The sequence below is a fragment of the Saccopteryx leptura genome, chromosome 5 (assembly GCF_036850995.1).
Source record: "Saccopteryx leptura isolate mSacLep1 chromosome 5, mSacLep1_pri_phased_curated, whole genome shotgun sequence".
In the NCBI taxonomy this organism is placed as follows: Eukaryota; Metazoa; Chordata; class Mammalia; order Chiroptera; family Emballonuridae; genus Saccopteryx; species Saccopteryx leptura.
In genome coordinates this window covers 120751329-120771651 of record NC_089507.1, presented here as the reverse complement: position 1 = coordinate 120771651, position 20323 = coordinate 120751329, and the positions used below count along the sequence as shown (strand labels likewise).

General features: G+C 39.5%; 1 protein-coding gene across 2 annotated transcripts in view; it reads right to left on the bottom strand.

Annotated features, from left to right (window-relative positions):
* The window catches only part of ANKRD26 (ankyrin repeat domain containing 26), a 103232-nt gene extending 100933 nt beyond the window's left edge, over positions 1-2299 (bottom strand). For both annotated transcript variants that reach the window (XM_066387250.1, XM_066387251.1), the window contains exon 1: positions 1935-2299. In XM_066387250.1, coding sequence (XP_066243347.1) covers positions 1935-2158 — 224 coding nt within the window. In that variant the 5' untranslated portion in view covers positions 2159-2299. The remainder of the gene's footprint in view (positions 1-1934) is intronic.
* Positions 2300-20323: the final 18024 nt, after the last annotated feature.

The window sequence follows — 20323 nt, the reverse complement described above, 5'->3', positions numbered from 1 at the left end:
AAGGAAATCTTACCTTTTGGGACAACATGGATGGACCTGGAAACTATTATGTTAAGTGAAATAAGCCAGGCAGAAAAAGAAAAATATCATATGACCTCACTCATTTGAGGAATCCAATGAACAATGTGAACTGAGGAACAGAATTGAGACAGTGGAGGGATCAATGGGACCCGAGGAAAACAGAATAGATGGAAGGGAGATGATAGGATGGGATAAACCTTAAGGGAAGGAAGGAGGGCGCTATGGGGAGGGGGCAAAGGAGATGTTGATGGGAATACGGGGGAGCGGGGATGCATTTGGGGCAACACTAGAATCTATATTAACACAATAAATTAAAGTTAATTAAAAAAAACCTCCAAGGTCGCCACCTGAAGTGCGGGCTCATCAGCTTGAGAGTGGGCTCACTAGCTTGAGCGTGGGATCACTGGCTTGAGTGTGGGATCATAGACAAGACCCCATGGTCACTGGCTTGAGCCCAAAGGTTGCTGCTTGAAGCCCAAGGTCTCTGGCTTGAGCAAGGGGTCACTCTCTCTGCTGTAGCCCTTGCCCAAGGCACATATGAGAAAGCAATCAATGAACTAAGGTGCAGCAAGGAAGAATTGATGCTTCTCATCTCTCTCCCTTCCTGTCTGTCCGCCTGTCCTCATCTGTCCCTCCCTCTGTCTCTGTCACAAAACAAACAAACAAAAAACAAAGTACACCTTTGCATTTCAATATATATCTAATATTTTCTATCAGTGGTCACATATTATTTTACCCTATGGATACACTGCAATTTTAATTAAAATCCATTTATATGAGCTCTTAATACACTATTTTAAACAATGCTGAAAAGACTGTCTGCAATTCATCTAATTACTTTATAATGGTATTTTAGGATAAATAGAATTAATGGGTAAAAATAATATATTTTTTAATGTGGTATTTATAAACAAACCACCTATTTGAAAAGTCAAAAGGAACTTAAACTTTAATAGCAGTCTAAGTACCATCACTGGTCATTTTCACAAACTTTGTGGATGGAAAAAAGTATTTCACTTCTCTTTTAATGTAAATTCTTTTTCTTTTTTTTTTACCGGTGACACTAAATATTTTTTATGTCCATTGGTCATTTGGGTGTTTGGGCATTTCTGTTCTGTTCTAATTGTTTCTCTGTCTTCTCAGCATTAGTAAACAAGTAATCTGTGGAAATTTATAACACAGAAGGGCAAATCTTTATCTACCATAGAATAATTTTCTTAATTTCATTACAACCATAAAGACAGATAGCATGTGTAATTCAAATTTTTTAAACCATATTTTTATTTTGTTTATGTAAAATTGATAAATATAGGAAGAGCTCACATTTTGAGAAATTGGGTCTTCCTATGGAAGACCACAGCCATCTCCCTAATTCACAGTTCCCTTCTGAGGTCCCTCAGTAAAGAATATATATATATATATATATATATATATATATATATATATATATATGCATCAGTGTACACTGATACAAAATGGTTATTGGATTTTATCCAAAGAATTTTTAGCCCATAAGTTAATCTACTATGAGATTCCATTTCTTTCATTACACACTTTCTATAGTATATAGTACTATGGTTTAAAATGTGAACATCAAATACAAAATGCAATATATACTTAATTTCTCTTCTATTATTGATATTTAAATCACTTTAAAATTGTCAGCAAAGTGCTCTATAAGGGGAATTATGAATGGGTCCTTAAAGTTTTGTTTTTGCTGCTCAAAAAGGCGACCTGAGCGACAGACCTCACGTAAAATCTGCAGCATCCAGCTCCCGCGGAAGGGTTAAGAGCCAAGCACAAGTGACAGGCCGGGCTGAACTCCACTTAGCTACACCCAGGCAGGTGAGCGCTCTAAGGGCTCCTCCCAGGTACGTCGGCCCCCTCCCGGTGACCCTCGCAAACCCCATTACCTGTTCATCTTGTCTCTATCATCTACGCCATTTATTCGGAGCAACAGAATCTGCTTCACCTTTGCTACGTTGCCCGCGCTGGCAGCTTTGTGAATCTTCCCCAGATCTTTGTCTTGGATGTGGTACCCGGGTTCTCTGTCTCCCACGCTGCTCCTCCCTGGGCTGCTGGGCGAGCCCAAGGGCAACACGCCCTTCCTACTCCCAAATCCAAAAATCTTCTTCATCGCAGATAGCCTAAGGGCAGCTTTTCGCTGTTTCCTGAGCCCAACACTGTTGCTCTAGATAAGCCAACCGCCTCACACCACAACATCCCAACAGGGAAGCTCCGAGGTTTGAAATCTTTCAGCTCAATATCAAAGTAACCAAGCTACGCCCCCCCCAAACGCAACTGCGCCTGCGCGCCCCCAAACTCACGTCACTGCGCGTGCGCACAAAGGCCCTACGGCCAAAGATTTCTCAGAGCGCATATGCAAAATCCAGAAGTCAAAATCTCAGCGGTTGTTTGTCGGAAGCGTTGGATTCCGTTCCAACGTCGGAGGGAGTTGACTGAGTGTTTCCAGACATTTAGACACATTAGACTCACCCCTGTGGAAAACCATGTTTTGCCTACGTCAGGGACCTCATCCCTCTGAAAGCTCCCCTAAAAAAAGGAAAAAAAAAACAACCCAGAAATCTTTTTGTCCCTCAGTTTATTTCTCTTCCACTTCCTTCTGGGCCCCAGCCAATCTCCAGGGAATTTAGCGATGCAACAACAGAAAGGTGTTTCATGGTTTCAGAAATTGTAGCAAATAGTATACAAGTGGAAATTTGTGAGAAACAAATGCACCTCTCCAGATGAATTGAAAGCTTATTTCTGCCTGCTTGATTTTTTATCCTCCCCTTTGGCCCAGTCATACATTTTCATTTTATTTACTTTTATTTCCCCCAATTAAAATTTTAATCCAATATTTTTTTAGAAGCATGCTGTAACATTTAAGACCTTTTTAAAAAATGGCTGTTCACATATCACAAAACGTCTTTTCTCACCTAGTTTAATATACCACTTTATTTTGCATTAAATTCTCTGTATGTTTTTTCTGTGTCTGGGTTTTCTGCTGTTTCATTGAATGACCTACTTCTTGCAAAAGTACTCCAGTATTTTAACTTCTTTTAAAAACATTTTATTATACATTAGAGATCCAAAGTTTCCTCTCATCTTTTTCAGCATTCTCCTGGCAATGTTTACCTCGAAATTATTTGAGATGAATCTTGTGAGATTTTAATTTTAATTGGGTTGAGAATTTTAACTGAGAATTAGTGCCTTGAATAAGTGTACCCAGATACATGTTATGTCCCTCAATTTATTTATGTCCCTAATTAACTTTTGATAGCCTTTTCCTTATGTAAACTCTTCCTACTTTTTGATATATTTGTTTCTGAGGCTTTTTCATTTTTTATTGTGATGGTATATTTTTTATACTTTGTTAATGATTATTGTTTTTATATCTGTGTATTTATTTGACAGAGTGAAGAACTTTCTTAAGATATAATTTTATAACAGAAGAAGTTAACAGTTTCTGGTAGGTTCTTAGGGAAGGCAGACTATATAGTAAAGATTTCACCAGAAAGATGTATTATTTTTAAAAAAGTAAAATACAAACAAGAGGGACTGAATAACTGCTATTTTTTTTAAAGCATTTAACTATTTTTTCCTCATCTCAGTAGCCAATTTTTTTCAGTAATTAGCTAAGAGGGACATCTAACCTTTTTGTTTCCAGAACTACAGGTGCATATCAAACTCACCAAACAAGGTTTTATGAGAAATAAGAACCCACTCCTTCCCTCCCTATGGCATATTTGTATATATGAGAGACAGAGATACAGAGAGAGAGAGAGACAGACAGACAGACAGACACAGAAAGGGAGAGAGATAAGAAGCATCAGTTCTTTGTTATGGCATATTAGTTGTTCATTGATTGCTTTCTCATATGTGCCTTGACCCTGGGGTGGGGTGGGGATGCTGCTGAGCCAGAGACCCCTTGCTCAAGCCAATGACCTTGTGCTTCAAGCCAACAACCTTTGAGCTCAAGCCAGAAACTATGGGGTCATGTCTGTGATCCCATGCTCAAGCCGACGAGCCTGCACTCGAGCTGGTGGGCCCATGCTCAAGCTGGATGAGCTGGCACTCAAGCCAGCCACCTCTGGGTTTCAAACCTGGGTTCTCAGCATCCCAGTCTGACGCTCTATGCCCTGCACCACTACCTGGTCAGGCAAAAACAATCAACTTAATAAATGTAGTATACCTGTGAAATGCTTGCATATGGTAGCTTTGAAAAGTTCACAAGTCCTTTCAAAGTTCATTGTTACAAAACTGTTTTGGTTGGAGTGTGATTAAGAATAAGTCAGGGAGTTTCACTTTCAGGATGATAAGGTGAAGAGGTTGACAATACATCCCCACTTTCAAAAAGCAACTATCAAGTCAGATAAAATTGTTTTAAAACAACCATTTCAGCACCCTGGAAATCTGCTGAAGACCTACAACAAACTAAAAAGTGTTTATTCATTAAAAACACTAAAGTTCAGGTAAGAACAGTGTGAGTCTGTTGCTGTGGTTCCACTATCCATGCCAGGCCTTGTTGCCTCTTCCAGAGGGGACTCACCTGCATAGTGAGAGTGCTAATCTCCATGGAAAGCAAACAGAGTTTGCCAGCCTGCAGTTGTCCTGTCTGAAGCAAACAACAGATGGAGTAGCGAGGGATGTCACTGAAATCTGGAGGACAGATAGCCATTTGGATTTGATAACTGCTTCAAATACTCCAGATTTCCCAGAGGAATGCAAAACAGATACTGAAACTGGTTAAGCCATTTGCACATCCCTGGTTGCTAACGCCTGCAAGTACGCACAAAGGAAAATCCAAAACGTCCATGAGAAAGCAAAACTAGGGCAGACTTGGAAGTGACCTGAACATTGAATGTACTTGCAGCCAACAAACAGATCCACCAGCAGGGTGGAAGGCCTGGCTGACAGGTCTGAACACAACCTCAGTCCAACCTTTGTTTAAAGGCTAAGCTAGAAAGACAGAACAGAAACTCTTATGAAGCAAGATTTAAAAATTTTAACAAAGTTCCAGTCAAGATGACGAGGTTAGTAAATGCTGTGCTTGCCTCTTCCAACGACAATATCAAAATTACAACTAAGTTATAGAACAATCAACCTAGAGAATTAGCTGAAGACTAGCTGAACAGAAGTCCTATATAAAGAAGCAGCCATGCTGAGACTGATAGGAGAGGCAGAGTCATGAAAGGGGTTGGCTTTAAAGCCATGTGTGGGGTTGAGAATCAGAAGGGATATTTTAGCTGCAGGAGTCCCCACTTTAGAGAAAAGGTTCCAGCCCCACAGTAGGCTCCTCAGCACAGAGCACCAGTGCCAAAAAAAGGGAGCTCTCACAAACTCTGGCTGTGGAAATCAGCAGGGATTTTGTCCATCCAGGTAAGATGGGATGCTGTTGGAAGCCCAGGTGTCCACTTAAAGGATCCAGATATAGCCTCACTCACTTGCAGGCACTCACCTGTGCTCTGGCAGAGAAACAGCAGCTTGGGGGAGGCCAAAGACGTATGGCGAGAAACTGAGTTATGTGGTTTCAGGATAAAAACTGGGGGGACAGCCACCACCATCACTCTCTTGAGCCCTTTTCCAACACAAGTGGCAGGCCAGTGTCATTTTTTAGTTGTTGGACCCTCCCATCGATGGAAAAATCTGAATCTACATTACCCTGGTCACCATCACTCCCCCACCTTGGTGAATTCCTGATACCCAGGGGACCCAACTCACATCCCACCTGAGGCTCTATCTGTGGCAGAAAGCCTTGAAGTGCCCCATTCATTCTAAACACAATGCCGATCAAAATACCAATCACGTATTTCACCAAACTAGAACAAAATCCAAAAATGTATATGGAACCATAAAAGACCCCAACTATCTTTAGCAATCCTGAGATAAAAGAAAATTGTAGGTATTACACTACTTGATATCAAGCTAAACAGAACAATATGGTACTGGCATAAAAACAGGCACATAGAGCAATAGAACAAAATTGAGAGCCCAGAAATGAACCCATGGCTGTAGAGTCAATATGTGACAAAGGAAGCAAGAATGTACAACAGGGTACAGATGGTCTATTTAATAAATAGTGCTGGGAAAATTGAACAGATACATGTAAAAAAATGAAACGAAACCAATTTCTTACACATTATATACAAAAATGAACTCAAAATGGATTAAAGACTTAAAGATATGACTCAAAACCATAAAATACTTAGAAGATAATATAGGCAATAAAATCTCTGACATTTATCTTAGTAATATTTTAAGTTATGTCTCCTCAGGCAAGGGGAGCAAAAACAAACAAACAAAAACTAAAAAGATTTTGCCCAGCAAAGGAAGTATCAACAAAATGAAAAGACAACCTACTAAATAGAGAACATATTTACTCATGGTATACCTGATAGGGATTAATATAAAAAATTTATAAAGAATTTATGCTAGTCAACAACAATAAAAACAAACAATCCAATTAAAAAATGGGCGGCCTAGCGTGCGGAGGACCCGGGTTCGATTCCCGGCCAGGGCACACAGGAGAAGCGCCCATTTGCTTCTCCACCCCTCCGCCATGCCTTCCTCTCTGTCTCTCTCTTCCCCTCCCGCAGCCAAGGCTCCATTGGAGCAAAGATGGCCCGGGCCTGGGGATGGCTCTGTGGCCTCTGCCTCAGGTGCTAGAGTGGCTCTGGTCGCAACATGGCGACGCCCAGGATGGGCAGGGCTTCGCCCCCTGGTAGGCAGAGCGTCGCCCCATGGTGGGCGTGCCGGGTGGATCCCGGTTGGGCGCATGCGGGAGTCTGTCTGACTGTCTCTCCCTGTTTCCAGCTTCAGAAAAATGAAAAAAAAAAAAAGGTACTTTTCCAATTAAAAAATGGGAAGAGGACCTGAATAAAAATTTCTCTAAAGAAAACATTCAGACAGCCATATATATAGACATAAAATGCTCAACATTACTATTCATCAGAAAAGTACATATTAAAACACAATGCAATATCACCTCATACCTGCTAGAATAGCTATCATAAGTAAATCTACAAATGACAAATGTTGACAAGGATGTGGAGAAAAGGGAACCCTTATGCACTGTTGGTAGGAATGCAAATTGGTGCGGCCACTATGAAAAGCAGTATGGAGTTACTCCCCAAAATTAAAAATAGAACTGTCTTGTGACTCAGTGATTCTACTTCTGGCAATATATCCAAACAAACTAATTGAAACACTAATTGAAAGAATATATGCACCCCAGTGTTAATTGCAGTGTTATTTCTAGTAGCCAAGATTTGGAAGCATCCCAAATCCATCTATCAGAAGATGAATGATAAAATAAATCTGTGGTACATTTTCACAATTGAATGTTACTCAGCTTAAGAAAGAAGGAAAGCTTACATTTTGCATCAGATGAATGGGCTTAGAGAGTATTATGTGAAGTGAAATAAGCCAGCCAGAGAAAGACAAATACCATATGATTTCACTTATATTTGGAATCTAATGAACAAAATAAATTAACAAACAAAATAGAAACAGATTCATAGATACAGAGAACAAACAGACTTATAGCTATCAGAGGGGAAAATGGTTGGGGTGCTGAGTTAAAAAGGTAAAAGGATTAAGCAAAAAAACCCAACAAACAACTCATAGACACAGATAACAATGTGATGATTACTAGGGGGAATGGAGGTGAGGGGAGGTAAAAGAGGGTAAAAGAGGGACAAATGGTGATGAAAGGAGACTTAAATTGGGGTAGTGAATGCACAATACAATATATAGATGATGTGTTATTGAAATATACACCTGAAACCTATATAATTTTATTAACTAATGTCACCTCAATAAACTCGGTAAAAAAGGAATCGGGACAATTGTATATCACCTTAGGTATTTATTTATTTATTTATTTTACTATAAAGGATATTATTGAGGCCCTGGCACGTATTTTCGTTGGTTAGAGCATTGTTCCGATACACTAAGGTTATGGGTTCAATCTCGGGTCGAGGCACATGCAAGAATCAGCCAATGAAAACATAAATAAGTGGGACAACAAATTAGTATTTTTTTCCCTGTCTCTCTGTTTCTCTCTCTTCCTCTCTCTAAAAATAAATAAATAGACAAATAAATAAATCAATCAAAATAAAGGATATTATTGAGACAATTGGGAGAATCTGAATAAGATCTAAGATTATTAATATTGAACCAATTTTGAAATCCTGATTTTGATTATTATACTACAATTATGTAAGATTATTCCATTTATTTTAGAAAATACACACTAAAGTAGTTTGGAGTGAAGAAGTATTATGTCTACAACTTATAAATGGTTTATTTGTTAGTTGACTTACCTGGGATTGGTTGTGCCTCCTCCTTCAGGAGACAACAGAATTCTGTCAAAGGGGTTATATATAAATTACAGCCAATTTTTACTGACTGAGATTCCTAGTATGAGGGGCTTCCTGCTATTGTATACTTTCCCCTGATCACCTCTTTTTCAAACTCCTCTCCTCCCTTTCTCACTGCCCCCCCCTCCCCATGCTCTCTCTAATGGGTTAAAGGAGTTGATGGTTCTATGTCCATTTTTGGTGGGCACAGCAGCTCTTCCTACAAAGGTTAGATCTACTGCTCAGTACTTGTACACTTTCTTTTCCTCCTTCCCATTCCTGTACAAGCACTGGCTTGTATGTTGGGAGATTTTTTCTTTTGTTTTTGTTGGGGAGCTGGGGACAGATAGGGGGTGTTATTTTATTTGAGGGAAGTTTGCTACTGGGTACTTTTCACTCCTCTGCCAGTGGAGGAGGAGACAGAAGTTAGAGAAGCAACAACTGAAAAATTTAAAAATTACTTGCAATAAATTGGGGCTCAAATTGTTAGCATAAGCAGATAGGTATTAACAAAACAGAAGGAAGAAAACTGGCTAAGTCTGATTGTGTCACAGATCCTTCAGGGAATAGCTGGAAATCTTTCTAGGGCTCTTCTTTTTCCATCATTCCAGGGACAACTGGCCCTTTTCCCTGGATTAATGGACAGGGAGAAGGAGAAACAGCACTGGGTGGAGTCCTTCTATTATGATTAATCTCTTAACTCTAATTCATAACATGTGTGATTGAATTTCTGTCTTCCCTGTGAGAAGACATATTACTTTGTTGGTGTTGTCTAGAGGGTTTACACTAATTTTCATACTGGTGACAATGAGTGCTAAGAGAGTGCTAGATACATCCACAGGTTAAAAATAGTTTTAAAATCCTTCTATATTGTGCCTTGTCTGTAAGAGAGAAGCAATGGAGAGATGAAACAAGGGACCTTCATGGAACTCGATGCGTTACCACTGTCACATAGCTAATAGGCATAAAAGCCACAATTTAATCCAGGCATGGGTTAGTCTAAAGTTTATGCTCTTTCCACCGTCCCACCCTGATTCCTGGAAAAGGTTTCCCAGTAAATCAAGAACCTGTTACTGAGAAAGTGGAATTTAAAAATTTCAAGAAAGTGCCAGGACCAGATTTTTATGACATATGTAGTCCAACCTTGATTGCCACTGGAAGTCATCTTGTGACCACTGGGAGAATAAGCTTGCAGATGAGGCTACCAAAAATAGCGGAGGAGAGAGACAGGAACTGGCACCTTGGAGCCGCTGCTGAGCCCATCCCAATTCAGAACTTCCCATTGTTTAGTTGTTGATGCCAGTTGAAGTCATGGTTTTCTAATTTAAGCTCTGAATTTTTTCTTTCTTCTTTATACACTTCCATATTGCTAATACTTTTTTCCTATTTAGTGGTTATTCCTTTTGTAATAAGGAAAAAAAGTTTGTGACAAGTTACTACAAAAATATACTTAAAGATACTGGAAACTATTTAAGATGTATCATTAAATTTAAAAGCAAGTTACAAAGTTTTTGAATGAGATGATTCCAATTTTTTATAAAAATATATAGGCCCTGGCCAGGTAGCTCAGTAGGATAGTGCAATGGTCCCCAACCCCCTGGCCGCAGACCGGTACCGGTCCGTGGGCCATTTGGTACTGGTCCGCAGAGAAAGAGTAAATAACTTACATTATTTCCGTATTATTTATATTTAAGTCTAAACGATGTTTTATTTTTTTAAAATGACCAGATTACCTCTGTTTCATCTGTCTAAGACTCACTCTTGATGCTTGTCTCGGTCACGTGATACATTTATCCGTCCCACCCTAAAGGCCGGTCTGTGAAAATATTTTCTGACATTAAACCAGTCCGTGGCCCAAAAAAGGTTGGGGACCACTGGATAGTGCATCATCTCAATATGCCAAGATTGCAGGCTCAAACCCCAGTCAGAGCACATACAAAAATCAACCAATGAATTCCTGAATCAATGGAACAATAAATTGATGTTTATCTCTCCCATCTTCTCCCTCTAAAACCTATCTATTTATCTATCTATCTATCTATCTATCTATCTATCTATCTACCTACCTACCTACCTATCTATCATCTATCTATACATATATACATATACACACATATATACATAATGCTATGTATGTAGAGAAAAAATCTGAAGTGTGCTAAAATAATTGTAATTATTTTTGAATGGTCAGATTATATTTGATTTGTTTTTCTTTTTTATTACATTTTGACCCCTATAATGAACACGGAATGACTTACATAAAGATTTAAAAAATAAATAAAAATTTAAATAAAAATTGCAGCATTTTAATTTCACCAACAAATACTTTCAGTTTTTTTTGCCTCCTAGATTTGAGTTTATAATATTTTGCAATTAAAAAAAAAAAAAAAGAGCTGGAGGCTTCACCTCATCTCGCAACCTGAGTGCTAAATCCAGAGGGCTGCGCCTTGTTGGACGAGGGACCACGGCTGTCCCCACAGCCCCTCAGGGTGTACTCTTTCTTCTCATGGGGCGAGTCTTACAACACCGGTAGTTGAGGACCTTTTGCTATCAGCTTACTCCTAATGGTTCTCCTTCAGATCCACAGCAAACCCAGTTCCTGGTCCTGTTGTGGTAACAGTCCAACAAAACATGGTTTTCCATGCCCTCAAATAAATGCTTGATTCAAAATCGCAGTGGGAAATTTGACTTTAGCTTCTTCCTCTCTCCACTTAAAATTCCTCCTTCCTTTTGTTCTCATTCTCATTCTTATCTATCCTATATGGCTGGTGTTCAGTAAAACCTCTGAAAGGCTGGAGTTATTAGACCAGTTTTACGGGTAAGTGCCGCGGACCAGCGTGGTTCGTAATTCTGGGTCTTGAGTGAGAATGGTGTGGAATTAAGAAAACAGGCTCATTAAGAAAAAAGGATGGGATCGGGAGACCTCTTCAATGCTGATGTCAATATCCGAGTGCCCCATAGCCCCAGTTGGCTTTATTATATAGCCATATGCAAATCAAGGAAGTCCTTGATACAAAGTTACACATCTCAGGCTAAAACAGGAACTCTCCCAAGTCATAAACAGGAATCCCCCCACCATGCATGCATAAGTGAAATCAACCAACATCTGAATAAAGGAAGAGTGAGAGGAAGGCCATGTAAATTGCTTCCAGCAACTTAAGCAAGCAAGTGAAGTGGGTGCAAATACTCAGCATCATAGCCAATATGGAGGTGGAGGGGGGAGAACTAGCCTTTTGCTAAGCCTCGAATTTACAAGGCTTTTTGCCACTTGAAGTCTACAACAGGTAAGCCTTGGAGTAGTTTCTCAGCTTGGCACTGCTGACCAGGGCGGGGATGGTTCCCGGTGAGGGCAGTGCTATGCGTGGAGCACGTTCAGCAGCGCCCCTGGCCTCAGCCCACTAGATGTCAGTAGCACTCCACTCTTCCCACCCAGCTGGGAAACTAAAAAACGTCTCCAGACATTGCCAACTAGCCCTTGGGTAGAGCTGGGGGTGTGGGGATCACCTCCAGGTGACAACCACTGTCTTGGAGGCAAAGTTACCCACCCAAGTGTCATGGAGGAGAAGGAGTCAGATTTTGAATCCCATTCTGAGTCAAAGCTACACTTTCAACCACTACACGCTGCAACTGTGCTTCCCATCCTCACCTCCTGCACTCCTTCCCCCAGGCATATCATACTCTTTATTTATTTATTTTTCAATTATAATTGCATTCAATTATAAAACTAATATTATATTAGTTTCAGGTTATAATATAGTGCTTAGACATTAATATACCTTATGAAGTGATAACCCCAATAAGACTAGTACCCATCTGGCACCATACATAGTTATTACAATATTATTGATTATATTTTTATGTGGTATTTTACTTCCCCAAGACTGTTTTCATAATTGGCCATCTTTATTTCTTAATCCTTTTCATCTTTTTTGCCCACCTCCCCTAACTACCTGTATTGACTATCTGTATTATTCTCTGTATTTATGAGTTTGTTTCTGGTTTGTTTGTTTATTTATTTATTTTTTGTTTTAGATTTTACATATAAATGAAATCAAATGGTATGTGTCTTTCTCTTTCTGGTTTATTTCACTTAGCATAATGCCCCTTAGATCCATCCATGTTTTTTCAAATGACAAGATTTTATTCTTTTTATGACTAATATTCCATTGTGTATATATGTGTGTGTGTGTATGTGTGTGTGTGTGTGTGTATCAATACCATATCTTCTTTATTTATTCATCTACTGATGGACACTTAGATGACTTTTATATCATGGCTCTTGTAAATAAAGGTGCAATAAATATAGGGGTGCATATATCTGTTTGAATTAGTGTTTTGGATTTCTTTGGATAAATGCCCAGAAGTGGAATTTCTGGGTCATGTGGTAGTTACATTTTTAATTTTTTGAGGAATCTCCATGTTGTGCACAGTGTCTGCACCAATGTACAGTCCCACCAACAGCGTACACAGTGCTCTCCATCCTGCCATGACCTCGACCTGAAAAATTTCCCCTTTCCCCATCTAGCTTGGCCAGTTCTGATCATTAATCAAAAGATAGTTGGACAGCATTGTCACCCAGCCCAACCTCCAAATCTTAAATTCTATATGTCAATCTCTGATCACAGCCTCCATGCCCTTCATGGTCTTCCTTTACCCAGGCTCTGTAGGGTCAGGACTGCCTCTGCTGTGTGCTGTGCTTAGTGCCAAGGGTAGAGAAGAGATGCTCTTATATGTTGAATCTAATTAAACTGTTCCCACTATATTTTCTTCTCTTTCATTAAGTCATCTATTCTCTCAACACTTCTTTTATTCTTTATTCAGTGGACAGTTATTTTCCAAATAATTACCCTAAGTAACATAGTCCCTACTCTCAAAGACAGAGGGTGGAGATGATTCTTTACACCTTAATGGGGGCCTGTGGCAGAAAATAAACAGGCAGTTATTGCAGTTGTATAGAGTGCTCTACATAGGAAGTATTTTTTTTATTTTTCCCCCCATCCTGACTAGATTCCAACTGAACCATGTTCTTCCAATGGTTCCTCACTGCCACAACTCTCTTAGCACCTTGTACAATTGCCTGGCAAACCAGAAAACGTAGACTGATATGTGCTAACCTTATGGCTGGTTCTCTCAAACTGTGGGTGTTAAGCCTCAACCAGATTGTTAGCTACTATCCTGAAGCTTGAACTCTCTTCTCGGATTCCCTATTGCCTCCTCACGCATAGGTGTCCTTGCCTTCTGTCTGACCAGCAACTGTTTTCCCTTCTTACCAGCCTGTTGGCCTGCAGTTATACTCACCCTGCTTCCTTCTCACCTCTCCTAGAGGTCAGGGTTCCCTCTGTCTGTCTCAACTGAGTCTTGGCTCATGGAATGTCTTCTCCCTCCTTTTGTGTTGTTGCCTTCTCTGCTGCATATAAATATGCTTACATCTCTGCCATTATAAAACAAAGTCTGTCTCTACCCTTCGTTTCTCTCCGGCTGCCACGTCATATTCCCTTTTCCATAGCCCATTCTTTAAAAGCGTCATGTTCATTCATTACCTACACTTCCCCATCTCACCAAAACCAGATTAGGGGCCACATCCATGCTCTCACTGCCCTTGCTGATGTCTACAAGAACCTCCTAGTTCCTGGTTCAATAAAAAAGTACAGGCTCAGTTCTTCCACACTCCCTCTCCACATGGCAATTTCATTTGACAAAATCAACACTCCCTCTTTTCTTTCTATTGACTAACATTTAGAGTATTTCCAATTTTTCGCTCTCATAAACAACTTAACTCTGAAAACTCTTGTACAAACCTTTTCATGTACATGGGCAATGATCTCTTGAAATCAGATGCTGAGAAATAAAACCAGCATTTTTGTTTTTTAACATATAATATCAAAGTTTATCCCCAAAAATCTAAATGTTTTTCTGTGTGTAGATTACCATGTGTAGATACCAGGATGCCCTGGAAGACTGGACACTAAGCAATGTTTTTGAAAGAGGGACTTTTATTTAGAAGTTTTAAGAAATGTTCTGTCTCCAGAAATTGAAAACCTAATGGGTTCTCTGTTTCACTGTAAAGTGGGTGTGAATCTCAGGCCACCAACTCAGATGTGCACAACATGCTATTCATAACCGGTTCATGTCTATCTACATCAAGCCCCGTCAGCCTGGACCGGAAACGAGGTCCATCAGACGAAGGGATCGCCGTCCAGTTCATGTGTTGCTCTGTGAACCTAAGGCTCCCTTTCACCCCCAGAGCTGGCTGCTCATTTGTGGTGGAATCAGAGGGACATTGGTGAGAGTGGGTTAGAGTGGTTTGGTCCTCTCTTGCTGTCATTGACTCTCATAGGCCCAGGCAGCGGTGCTGGTCTTCCGATCAGGCCCTTGTGAAACCGTGCCCATCTCTGCCCCGCGGCCTCAGCAAGCCTGGCTTTCTGTCAGCTACTGCTGACCTCCTGGGGCAGAGAAAGCATCTGGCAATGCGCCTCTGCCAGACTGGTGTGTGGAATGGCATCAGGCCTTGTCCACCGCCCTGCACAGCCAAGCTCGGTCGCCTTACTCTTGCACCTAGTTGGGGTGTCCTGGAAGCTTTCTCGTACGCCAGGAGGAACAGGAGCCCTCCTCACTGTGTCCCCCAGCCTGTCTGTGGTTTCTAGAAACCCCCACCTCACCTGGGCCTGGGCTAGGAGTGAGAAGGAGGGAGTGAGACCCATAGGTAGGATGAACATACATCCGCTCTGGTTTGCTTGGGACAGTCCTGGTTTGTGCCTGTGGTTCCAGCGTAATTATTAGTAGCATTCCCTTTCACCTTTACAGTGTCCCAGTTTGGACATTAAACTTTTTGGTCCTCATCCCCACCCAGAATCTAGTTTACTAGTTCCTTTTCCATTTCATTTCTCTCCTCCCTTCCAACCTGGAGAATTTGTATCTCATTTTGCCCTGGAAAACCTGACGTTCACCGTCAAATCTTATTCTTTCAAAGTTACTGTTTATGGCATAAAATTAATGCTGTGACTCTTTCGAGGGCAGGCCTTTGATATCAAAAAGCCCAGATGTTTCAACTTCCTAAAGTATTCCTTCTGCTTCTGTGATGTAAAAAGCCTTCCTGAAATGTAGAGTGGATGCCTTACAGTCTACTTCGGTAAAGGGCCACAGGGTAAAAATGAATGGCCAGTAATGAAAAACACATTGTATAAGATTCTAAGTCCTTACCTTACCACCCCTCCCTCCTTCCCATAATTCCCCTGAAACTTACAAAAAATGTTGATTTTTCCTTAGAGGCCTTCTCAGCTCAACACTCCCCAGGAGAAAAGAACTGCATCTGGCCCTGGCCGGTTGGCTCAGTAGTAGAGCGTAGGCCTGGCGTGCAGGAGTCCCAGGTTCGATTCCCGGCCAGGCAACACAGGAGAAGCGCCCATCTGCTTCTTCACCCCTCCCCCTCTCCTTCCTCTCTGTCTCTCTCTTCCCCTCCCGCAGCCAAGGCTCCATTGGAGCAAAGTTGGCCCAGGCGCTGAGGATGGCTCCACGGCCTCTGCCTCAGGTGCTAGAATGGCTCTGTTGCAACGGAGCAATACCCCAGATGGGCAGAGCATCACCCCCTGGTGGGTATGCCAGGTGGATCCCGGGCCGGTGCATGCGGGAGTCTGTCTGACTGCCTCCCCATTTCCAACTTCAAAAAAATACAAAAAAAAAAAAAAAAAAAAGAACTGCATCCAAACTGGATTCTCTGGGAGTCAGTTTCGCTGCAGGGAATTGGCTGGGCTGCTGGCCTAGGACCATCAAGATGACCTTAACCAACCTGGGGACAGATGCCCATGCTGATCATTAGCATCCCACAAAGGCCCAGGAGTTAGATTAGACACAGCCCTGGGGAAAAGGAGAATGAATTGAGTGAAATTACCCTGAATTAACTGGAATGAAGTTTCTGTTACCCATTGGAATGGGCCAACAGCATAGGAACTAAGTAGACTTATGCAAAAATAAAGTTACATTTTTTTCATATTTGAGCTGTGGTCCACTGACCCTGCTGCATGTAAGGATTTATGTGGGATTTATATAAATAATAATAATAGCCATAATAATGATAGTCTAGTCTGCCCTCCATATTCATGGATTCTGTAGCTGTGGATTCAACCAATTACTGATTAAAAATAGTCAGGCCCTGGCCAGTGGTGCAGTGGATAGAGTGCTACCGTGGAGTACCAGGGTTGCTGGCTGGATCTTAAAGTCACCAGTTTAAGCCCCAGGCAGGGCACATATGAGAAGCAATCAAAGGCAGAATTAAAGTGAAACAATGAGTTGATGCTTCTCTCTTTCAAAATAATAGTTTTTATATCCTTTCTTGCTTTCCTGCACCGTTACCAATATTTTATTTTTTTTTCTGTCACTTCTAGGGATTATGGATAAGAGGGGAGGTGCGAAAGTGTGATCTTGATTTGATTTCTGAGCTGAATTATCATGAACTATTTGGGAAGATTCAAATTGATTAGCCAATAACTTTGGGAAAAAACGTATCTTTGTTTTAAATAGTATAGTTTAAGAATTATAATATTTGGCTTGATTGAGAAATAATCTGGAAATCTTACAGTGCCTTTTTGGTTATAATATAGTTATAGTACCTTCTTCCTTTTTAAAAACCAAACCTAACAGAATTTCATACATAATATCATTAAATTTGCTGAAAGTTACAAAGGAAAGAATATCTAATGTCTTATAATCATGAACAACGTAATAAAAAAAAGCTTTAAGAAATGATTAAAAATTTGGGGGATCAGAGGCCCAAAAAAAGCTGAAGAAGATTAAGGTGTGTGTACATGTGCATGTGTTTACACATTTTTATTAGGGTGTCTATTAGGGTTCTGGAGAGGTGAGTAAAAATGCAAAATAACCATAAGAAAGAATGGAGTGCAAAATTTCAAAGCATTCATCGATAAATGAAATCTAGTTTGGGGATTGTGAGAAGGGCAGATATATTTCTGCTGTGATTTCCATTCATAATAGAGCCTGTATTCAAAGATTGTGCATACCTCCTGGGCTTAATTTTTTTAAGGTAATATTTGTATATTTTAGAATTTTTAGAAAATACTGATTAAAGAAAGCACAAAATAAAAGTCATATTTAATTTCTCCACCAAGAGACTGCCCATTCATTACCATTTTTTATTAAATTTATTAGGGTGATATTAGTTATTAAAGTTATATATGTTTCAAGTGTATAATGATGTAATTATATAATACATACATTATATATATCACATTGTATGTTCACCACTGAAAGTCAAGTCTACTTCCATCACCATATATTTGACACCTTTCACCCTTTACTCCCTTTCCCCAAACCTCTTTCCTTCTGGTAACCACAACACTGTTGTCTGTATCTATGAGGTTTTGGTTGTTTATTTTGTTTGCTCATTTGGTGTTTTCAGTTTTATATCCCACAGACGAGTGAAATCACATGGTTCTTGAATTTTTCCATTAGTCTTTGTTTTGCTTAGCAAGAGATTCTCAAAATCCATCTGTGTTGTCAAAATTGACAGTATTTTATCTTTTCTTATGGCTAAGTAGTATTCTATTGTATATATGTACCACCTCTTATCCAATCATTTAGTGAAGGACACTTCAGTTGTTTCCATGTTTTGCACGCCATGAATAATATGGCAATGAACATAAGAGTACATATATCTTTACAAATAAATGTTTTCAAATTTTTTAAGTTGATACCCAGAAAAGGGGTTGCTGGGTCTTAATTGTTTTGAGGCACCTCTGTACATTTTCCATAGTGGTTATACTGGTTTATATTTCTACCAGCAGTTTTTTTCTCCACAGCCTCTCCAACATTTGTTATTGCTTGTTTTATTGATAATAGACATTTTAACAGGTGTGAAGTGGTGTCTCATTATAGTTTTAATTTGCATTTTCCTAGTATCTAGTTGAATTTTTTTATATATCTGTTGGCTATTTACCTGTGTCTGTTCAGGTCCTCTACCCATTTATAATTGGATTGTTTGTGTTTGTATTTTGTTGTTGTTGAGTTGTACGAGTTCTTTATATATTTTGGGTATTAAACCCTTGTTGGAAACGTTGTTTGTGAATATCCTGTACTATTTGGTTGGCTGCCTTTTTGTTTTCTTGGCAGTTTCATTTGCTGTGCAGAAGCATTTTAGTTTGAGAAAGTCTCATTTATTTATTTTTGCTTTTACTTTCCTTGCCTTGAGGTCAAATTCATAAAATCTTCTCTAAGACCAAGGTCCATCAGTTTAGTACTTATGTTTTTTTCTATGTAATTTATTGTTTCAGATCTTATATTTTGGTCTTTGATCCATTTTAAGTTAATTTTTGTGCATGGGTACAAATGGCAATCTAGTATATTTTTGTGTGTGGCTTTCCAATTTTTCCAGCACCATTTATCGAAGAGGCTTTCTTTTCCCCATTGTATTATTCTTGGCTTCTTTGTTGAAAATTATTTGCGCACATACATGTGGGCTCTCTATTGGTCTATGAGTATGATTTTCTGCCAATACCATGTTGTTTTGATTATTGTTGACTTGTAGTATAACTTCAGGTCAGGAAATGTGATATCTCCAACTTTGTTCTTTTTTACTCAGAATTCCTTTGGCTATTCAGGGTCTTTTGTGGCTCCATACTAATCTGATCATTTTTGTTCTATTTCTCTTTTAAAATGCCATTGGGATTTTTATAGGGATTGCATTAAATCTATATATTGTTTTTTATTACATGGCCATTTTAACTATGTTCATTTTTCTAATCCATGAATACAGAATATCTTTCTATTTCTATGTGTCTTCTTCCATTTCTTTAAAAAATGTCTTGTAGTTTTTCTTCACATTCTTTGTTTAGTTTATTCCTAGGTATTTTATTCTTTTTGTTGCAATTGTAAAAGGATTTGTTTTTTTTACCCTTTCTTTTTCTTAAATTTCATCGTTAGTATATAAAAACACAACAGATTTTTGTACATTGATTTAGTATCTTGCAACTTTATTGTATTTATTATTTTTCAGCAATAAAATATACATTAAGTGCTCTTTAATGAAAGATCTCAAGTTACAATACCATACTGTGAAGATATAATTGAAATATTTAGATCCTGTTGTAACAGTGCATTTGAACTCTAATGTGGATGCTGAAAAAGGAAATTTCTAAGATGTTAAGTCAGTGCTGTAACTCTTGTGAGCAACAATTTCAAAAACAGAAAGGAGTACTTTATTCATTTCTTTGGGAATGAGTGCAGGGAAGATTTCTCAGAGACTCCAGCTCATATATTCTTTTTTTTTTTTTTTTTTCACTTTTCTGAAACTGGAAACGGGGAGAGACAGTCAGACAGACTCCCGCATGCGCCCGACCGGGATCCACCCGGCACGCCCACCATGGGGCGACGCTCTGCCCATCAGGGGGCGATGCTCTGCCCATCCTGGGCGTCGCCATATTGCGACCAGAGCCACTCTAGCGCCCAGCTCATATATTCTTGATGAAACAATTAACTTTGTGTCGATTTAATGCTGCATTGTAAACCTTAGTGCAAATATTTTCAATTTTTCTCTAAGTTTGCTGTTGAATAAATCACAATAGCATTTTATTACTTTACCACAGAAATAGAAAAAACAGGCTGGGTTTTCTTTCATGGATTAACATTTTCCCTATATAATAAAGTTATGTGGTCATTTGAAGGTGGGATTTTGCACTGGTTAGGGTCACAGGCTCTATAATCAGGAGCCTGTTCACATCCTAGCTGCATGGCTTAGCTGTGTAATGTTGGGCGAGTTAAATGGGGTAAGTATACCTCTAAGCAGCTGGCACTTTGTAAGAACTCAATTAAATGCTCAAAACACAGCAAAATAACCTGCCAGTATTTCTAATATTTATAACAATAATTTTGGTTATGGGAATTCTTTCTGATCTTTATCTTTGTACCAGATCAGTGAAATAGACTCATCT